A 7,582-nucleotide genomic window follows, 5' to 3' on the forward strand; every position below is an offset into this window, starting at 1 on the left:
TTTATTTTACTAGAATAAAGGAGTTTTTGTTCTTTTATTGTGTTGGAATTCAGTTAGCACAAACAAGAACACAATTTTCGTTCATCCTTTTACTGTTCGAAGACAACCTTAAAAGTGCATTTAGGCTCTTCCTTTTAGTGTTGAAATATGGTTAGCACAAAAAAACCACATTTAGTCCATCCTTTTATTGTTGACATAGATCCTTCAAGTGCACTTTGCCAAGTATGCATTCCATCCTTGAAGACGGTATTCATGAGCTGCATCGGCAGGATTCGCTGCCTTGATGATGCCACGGCCAACAATGATAATGTCACTGCCCCTATCATGAACAACCTGGAAAATCGATCCACAAATCGTCAAGATGAAGGTAAGAAAAGGATATGCTATTGTTCTCAAGACCAAGAAACTAATATACTGCATCTTTCCCTTCAACTAACATCTTTTTATCCATAAAAGTTCTTTTCAACTGAATAAAGAACAACAAAATCAATAGTATGATGATATTCTTCACATGTTTAACTTCAGCATCTGCTAGAAGATGCATGGCCAATAAGCAGAAACTTACTGAATATGGAGTGTTATATTGCTGCCCTAATGCATCGCCACCAGTTACCATTTGAACACCAGGAGTTGCCTGAATGAAAGAAGGATTTATCGGTGACCCTGGCCACGATGCTGGATTGACTGAGATGAAGCCAATTACAAAGTCAGAGTGATCCTCGGCAATTTTCAGTGCAGCAGCAGTATAATCTCCCTTGGCAAGGTTACCAGCTGAACTCATTTCAGCAAGCAGCAATAGACCCCTGCCACGAGGCAAGCCCTGCATATGATCCAAGAAAATGTCAGGCTATTAACTGACATCTTTCCGTAGAATTGACAGAGTATAATGAAAATGACTGCAATTATATACCTTCAATTTTAATCCATCCACAATTCCAGGACCAGAGATTATATGAGCATTTATTATATGGGCCCAATCCAATATACGAAAGATCCCTCTGCAGATACCAGAATAATAGAATGATTTCATCAATGAAAAGAAAGAGATAAGATAAATCCAAAACAGGGAAAGCAAAATATAGCAAGTCCTCCTACCCTTCATATTGCATGGTTACTGTGTTACCAATGTCAGCAAATTTACGATCCTCAAAGATCAAGAAGTTATGTTTCTCTGCAATCTTCAATAGAAAGAAGCATATATTAGACACAACCAAACTAGGAGAATGTACAAGATCTTTTATCACGCATAATGCTCATAGTCATGCACTCTTTATATACTAGACAAAAGAAGGAATCGGGATTCTATTTTAATAAATGCTAGCATATATTTTCTATCCATTCCAAAGTCAACAATATCAAGATTAAAAAATAACACATAACAGAAGTAGGATTCTTTTAGCACTATACCGAGAGAAGCTTAGAACCAAAATCAGGAGTGAAATCTGGCAAAATATCAACATGAGTCTTCAGCAAGCATATCTCAGGTCCAACCTGTTGACAAAAACCAGCCAAAGTAGTTCACAAGAAATTTATTATTATAGCAAAACTTTTAAATGCAGCCTCCTTGATAATAAAATGCCAGAGAATTAGTCTGGTTATTCTGCCCAATTATGAACCCTCTCAAACTTTCACAAAACAGAAAAGAACGTTTGGGATGAATTGACCTTTTCTTACTAGGTGAGAGTGGGCACAGATTAAAAATAAATCTTCAAGCTGATGATCCAAGTGAATGAAATGAAATATTCTTGTCCTTGAAAATGAATTGAACAATATGATGGGAAATTTTCGCAAAAGAACAACCAAGTACTCACCTTCTCGGCAATTTCAAGCAATTCAGCTGCTGTGCCAACATCTGCAGCCAAGCATAGGTTACTCTCCTTCACCGCCATTATCTCAAACAACTTCTTTCCTGTTGGGTTCTTGGACAACTTAGCCCTCTCCAAAAACGACAAAGGCTTAACTTTGGTTGCAGGCTTCTCCAGCTTTGTCAAAGCAGCAACCTTCTTATTTTCATCTAAGAATCTCATAACATTCCTAACCGTCTCTTCCTCAAGCTTCCCGTGATCCCTCAGAATTTTCACCATCTCAGTCAATTTGATAATCGAGTGCAGCTTGATGCCATTCTCCTCCAGATTCTCCCTTCCACCTTGCTCTCTATCTATCAAAACAACAGCATCACTGATCTTCAAACCCGCAATACGAAGAGGTGCGGCTGTTTCCAAAACAGATGTGCCGCTGGTAACTAAATCCTCAATTATTAAGCAACTTTGGCCAGCCTTGAAATCACCTTCAATGGCTTTAGAAGTGCCATAGTCTTTGATTTCCTTGCGACGCATTACCATGGGAATGTTCTGTGCCAGAGAGACACAAGTCGCAATAGGTAAGGCCGTATAAGGGACCCCACATACGAGGTCAAATGTAGTGGATGAAACAGCGGAAATCAAGGTTTGGGAGATTTGCTGGAGAAGGGAAGGGTAAGAAATGATGAGGCGGAGATCTATGTAGATTGGTGAGGAGATGCCGGATTTGAGCTTGAAGTTGCCAAATTTGACAGCTGAGATCTCATGGAGCCGAAGAACTAGAGACTCTATCAATGATGATGGTGCAGACATTTTCTCAAAGATAAAGTTGGCTCTCTGAGTGGGCTTCAAGAATTGTTCAGGACCATATAGAAACCCTGGGGCATTCAAAATGCAAAAGAGACAAATCAATTAGTTTATCTGCAGGTCTAAATCATAAGAATAACAGCAACAATATGCTAATTTATACTACTTCCTCAACCGGTTCAATTGTAGTTCAACCGAAATAACTGAGTTGCAATAAAATAATATATAAAATTATAAATAAACACACAAAAACATAATTGTATTCAGATGTAAATCTTAAAATACACAAATTAAAAGTACAACATCAACCAAAGTCTTATAATCTCACGTAAGTACGACACAAGAATCAAATAACAAAGGAATATCCAAATTATTAGTGGCAGATGCATTGTTATCCACGAATGCTTCTTGATTAAATCAAATATTATTGCCCATACCTGAAAAAAAAATTAACTCCAATAATTTACGGCAAGAAACCTAACAACAAGAACAATTGAAGTAACACAGCACGACAGTATAACAACATAACAAACAAAAGATAAAGATAAAAATACAACCCAAAAACAAGAACAACTAGGCAGCAATAATTACATAGCACAAAATTTAATAAATTCAACTAGAAACAACTAACACAGCAACAATTATCAACTTAACAATTTAACAAATTAGCAACATAGCAGCAAGATTTGAAAAACACAGCAACCAGCAGCAAAGCAAAAAGTTTAATAAATCCAGCAAGAAACAGCTAACACAGCAAGCAAAAAGTGAACAACATAGCAACAATCAACTATCAAAAAGGAGTAGAGGGTTCACCTACCGAAACTAGGAGAGGGAGAAGTGAACTCGTGTGGCCATAGTTATCAAAACCGAACCGGTAATTGACCTAGTTAGGGTCACCAGGTCACTGGTTCAAACGGTGGGTCGCTAATTCACCCGGTCATAATTAAATAAAAATATAAAATTATAAAAATAAAATTAAAATCAAAAGTTAAAACTTAAAATGTATGTCTTCATAAATATATTAATAGCAATCAAATATCAATTCTTAGACATAACAAATGACGCAAAAAAATATAACAAACTAGTCAATAGTACAAAATACTTTCTCAATTTAAAGAACAAGAAAAAACAAAAGATAACACAATCAGTAAATCAAATTCAATCTGAAAGTTGGCATCTATATCTTCATAAAACAAATTTGAAGCTTGACCAACATTTCCTTCATTTTGATTTGCATCTATATCTACATGTGTGTATCTTTCACAAATCAATACCAAAAATAATTCATAATAATACAAACAGAAAGTATGGGACAACAATTTAACTGAATAATTGCAGAGAGAATGAACCTCATTTTCAACAACAAATTCAACTATCATCATTTTTAGGAACAAAAGATTTATCTCAAGAGATGATTTACAGATTTACAACAACAAAAGATTTAGATAAGTGCTTATTTCAGCAAGACAACAATAGATTCAATCTTCAGTGATGATAAATAAGTAACAAATTCAACATGATTTACAGATTCACAACAACAACAACAAAATTTAACTAAGTCATTATTCAGCAAAACAGCACCAAATTCAAGGTTCAATAAACTCAGTAATGATCAACAAACTTAAGCTAAGTTAACCTAAGTGATTATTTTGGCAAGTCAACAACAAATTCAAGGTTCATGATAATCAGTAACAAATTTCAGCAACGCATTCAACTTTCAGCAACAAATTACATTCAGCAACAAAATCAAAGTACAGTGATGCAGCAACAAAATTGAAACAAAAAGAACAGGGGGAACTCACTAAATCGGGTTGCGCGAAGCGAAGGAGAAGCTGATGGCGAGGGAGAAGCTGACGGCAAGGCTCGAAGCAAGAAGACGACAACGAAGACCAGCGCACCGGGATCTGTTGCCTCTGCTACCGGCGACGAGGAGCGCAGGGAAGGGAGAGATCGAGACCAGGTGCGAGACAGAGACCGTGAGAAGCAAGAAGACAACGACCACCACCAGCCGAGGGACCAGATGCGGTTCCGTCTGCTTCTGCCGCCGGAGAAGCGAGCGCAGGGAAGGGAGAGCTTGAGGTCGTCGGAGAGAGTGACGAGAAACTGAGAAAGAGATTCGAGAGAGGAGATAGCGTTGGGGGCTGGGGGTGATCTTCAGCAATTAGGGCTTCGGAGAGAGGAAGAAGGATTCGCGGAAAGCACAAATTAGTAGTGGAATCTGGCTGACTCAGAAAAGAGCGGGAAGGTGGCTCTGGCGAATCAGACACTGTATTGTTTAGGTTTTTCTCATTCTTTCTCTCAAGTTTTAAGCTAGCCATGAATTTCTATTTCATTTATATTTTTATTGGAATTTTTATTTTATTGTATAAATATTTTTTTAATAATTATCTGATATACATATATATAGGAGTAGAATTAGACTGAATTTTAGAAAAAGATAAAAAAAAATTAATTTTGTAATATAAAAGAGACTAAACTTAATATTTTAGGAAGGTTAAATTAAAATTTTTATATAATTCTTAAAGAAAAATTGATATCTAGAAAGTCATTAACTAAATAGATTATACTTTTAATATAATTATTTTTCAATAATTATTAAAAATACATAAACGTGTAATTAAAGCATCATATTATAATATAATAGTAAAATTAATAAATAAAATTATTAAATAGAGATATTGTGAATTCAATAAGATAAATATTTATATTTTTCTTCCTTTATTAGATAGTGTATAGTTAGAATACAATAATAGAATATAAATAAAATAATAATATATTGAAAAAACCGTGTATATTCTCTTTTATGAACAAATGTGTATGGCTATACTAATAAAAAAATATAAAGAAAATTTAACAAATTTAAAAGTATAAAAAAACAAAGCAACCCAATAGGAAAATATTGTTAATATATCAATTGAAAAAAAAAAGGAGAGCATTTGATTTCATATTATAATTTGAAACAATGAAATAATAGAATAATAATAAAAACAAATTAACATGTGCAAAGGAGAGTAAAAAAAATATATATAATAATAGTGAAGAATTTATAAAAATAAAATAAAACTAAAAAAAAAGGAAGATGCATACCCATTAATTTTGGCTAAGTTAATTTTTGCTTTTGATATTTAAAAATTCATATATATTTTTTAATATACTCTATTATGAAACTTTCAGAGAGTTATTATGTCATTTTAAGGATATAATTTTATCCATCGTGTATTTTTTTTTTTTTTTTTGAAAAAGCTCATCTAATGACCATCCTGTCGTATGGAGGTTAATTCTTTCAACCATTCCTAGATCATTCGTTTATCTCCTTTGTTTACTTGACTAAATTATAGATGAAAATGATGATCAATTAAAATGTGGAAGGAGTTGAGGCAGATCAATGAAAACAACTCCTTGAGATTACGTTTAACATATTGAGATATTCTCTTTGTTCCTCAATGATTCGAATTGCAGAGTCATGACAAAAAGGAGAGAAATAATAGTGAAAAAATTGGGAGAAAGGTCATAGCCAACTCAGAAATACCTTAATTCCAAATTTCTTCTCTCATCCATCTCACCTCATATGGGTTTTGCAACTCAGGAGAAGATATACCAAAAACATACAGGATAGTATAGACCAAGGTTCTGAAAACCGAATCGATTATCAAACCGTTCTAATAATTAATTTACTAATTTATTGGTCCAACAAAAAAAAATCGTTTCATAGTAAAATAATAAATAAACTATAAATAAACACCCTAAAAATGGCAGCATCATTGGAACAGGAGGATTAGCAGCCAAATCATTATACACAGATGTATTATCATCAACAAATACTTCTTGATTGATACTATTATCCGTAACAAATTAATAAATCATCAAGACAGTCGCAATCTAACCATAATTAACAAATTAAGAATGAGAATGTTAAAAGCTGGACAGTATTTTTTTTTACAGCAGAGGTACATTCATTAGAATGTAATAGCAATTTGAATTTACACACAACTTTCCAATAAGTCCTTGCACATTTTTGTTTTTACAACCAAGCCTATGCATCTAATGAAAAACAATTCAGAACAAAGATATGACTTCATTACCAACTTTACCTTTGTTGTTATCTCAAACAAGACCTACCATGGAGAACAATTCAGAACAATCAGTAAAACACAAACACACAATGACACAAACACAAAACAGCAGCAATTCACTCTCTAGCAGCACATCACTGTGCAAAAAACTCACAAAACAACAGCACCAGCAAAGCAGCCAAAGCTGATCAATAATCAATTAATCATCCTGTGATTTGATTTCCGGAGCATTAAAAAAAATTAAAAAAATGAAGAACAAGTGAGCAGTGAGCACTGACCTTCGGTCTGACACGGCGAGCAGAGTCAGCAGACGAAGATGACGAACGCTCGAGGAAGAAGCTGCGCGCCTGCGATTGGTGAGTCTGAGAGCGAACAGGGGTTGGAGACTTCGAGAACGCCGACAAGAGGAAGAGAGAAGCCCTGAGTGCGACGGACGGCGGCAATGGTTCACTCCTTGCGGCGGTGGTGGAGGCTAGGGTTGCGGGGGCACAGGCACACTCCCCTGAGTGCTTTCTGAAATCTGAAGGAAGGGGTAAGGGGCGGGGGCACAAGGCTGGGTTTTTTTCTTTTTTTTTTTTTTTGAAAAAAAATCTGAACAGCCTCGTTTAGTAAAACCGACCGATTCCGGTTCGACTAGTTGATTCTCGGCCAGTTCATCAACTCACGTCCGATTTTTGATTGAGCAGTTTAAAATGATGAACCGAACCATTAATCCTACTGATTCATGGTTAGATCGGTCCGACCAGACGGTCAGATCCATGGTATAGACACATTTAGAATGTGATCTGTTTGTCTCTGTCCTCTTGTATATCGAATTTGGATACTCTAAATTTTAGATTTTCATTTTAGAAGATAAAGTAAGATCTCTCATCACTGAATATTTTTTTTCTCATATTTTTTTTG

At 34.9% G+C, this 7,582-nt stretch overlaps 1 protein-coding gene across 3 annotated transcripts; it reads right to left on the reverse strand.

Moving 5' to 3' along the window:
* Positions 1–7,213, reverse strand: LOC107634949 (uridine 5'-monophosphate synthase). Of its 3 annotated transcripts, XM_021121719.2 has the most exons (8): positions 4,409–4,808; positions 2,935–3,043; positions 1,812–2,677; positions 1,408–1,491; positions 1,096–1,178; positions 911–998; positions 566–820; positions 1–333 (listed from the first exon to the last, which is right to left on the reverse strand). In XM_021121719.2, the coding sequence occupies exons 2-8, from the start codon at positions 2,993–2,995 to the stop codon at positions 205–207; spliced, it is 1,566 nt and encodes a 521-aa protein (XP_020977378.1). In that variant the 5' UTR covers positions 2,996–3,043; positions 4,409–4,808; the 3' UTR covers positions 1–204. The 3 variants fall into 3 exon arrangements, with proteins under 3 accessions (XP_020977378.1, XP_016193766.1, XP_016193765.1); XM_016338280.3 differs by lacking the exons at positions 2,935–3,043; positions 4,409–4,808 and adding an exon at positions 6,958–7,213; XM_016338279.3 differs by lacking the exon at positions 2,935–3,043 and having other exon boundaries at positions 4,409–4,913.
* Between the last annotated feature and the right edge of the window lie 369 nt (positions 7,214–7,582).

The sequence above is a fragment of the Arachis ipaensis genome, chromosome B4 (assembly GCF_059453495.1).
Source record: "Arachis ipaensis isolate K30076 ecotype BB chromosome B4, ASM5945349v1, whole genome shotgun sequence".
Lineage (NCBI taxonomy): Eukaryota > Viridiplantae > Streptophyta > Magnoliopsida > Fabales > Fabaceae > Arachis > Arachis ipaensis.

Bases quoted from the DNA above. Each gene is read 5' to 3' on its own strand.
- LOC107634949 (XM_021121719.2), bottom strand. From the start codon at position 2,995: ATGCATCTGCCACTAATAATTTGGATATTCCTTTGTTATTTGATTCTT. The intron at 2,678-2,934 runs GTGAGATTATAA...TGAATGCCCCAG, and splicing joins GATTCTTGTGTCGTACTTAC to GGTTTCTATATGGTCCTGAA. The intron at 821-910 runs GTATATAATTGC...GATCATATGCAG, and splicing joins TGGATGGATTAAAATTGAAG to GGCTTGCCTCGTGGCAGGGG.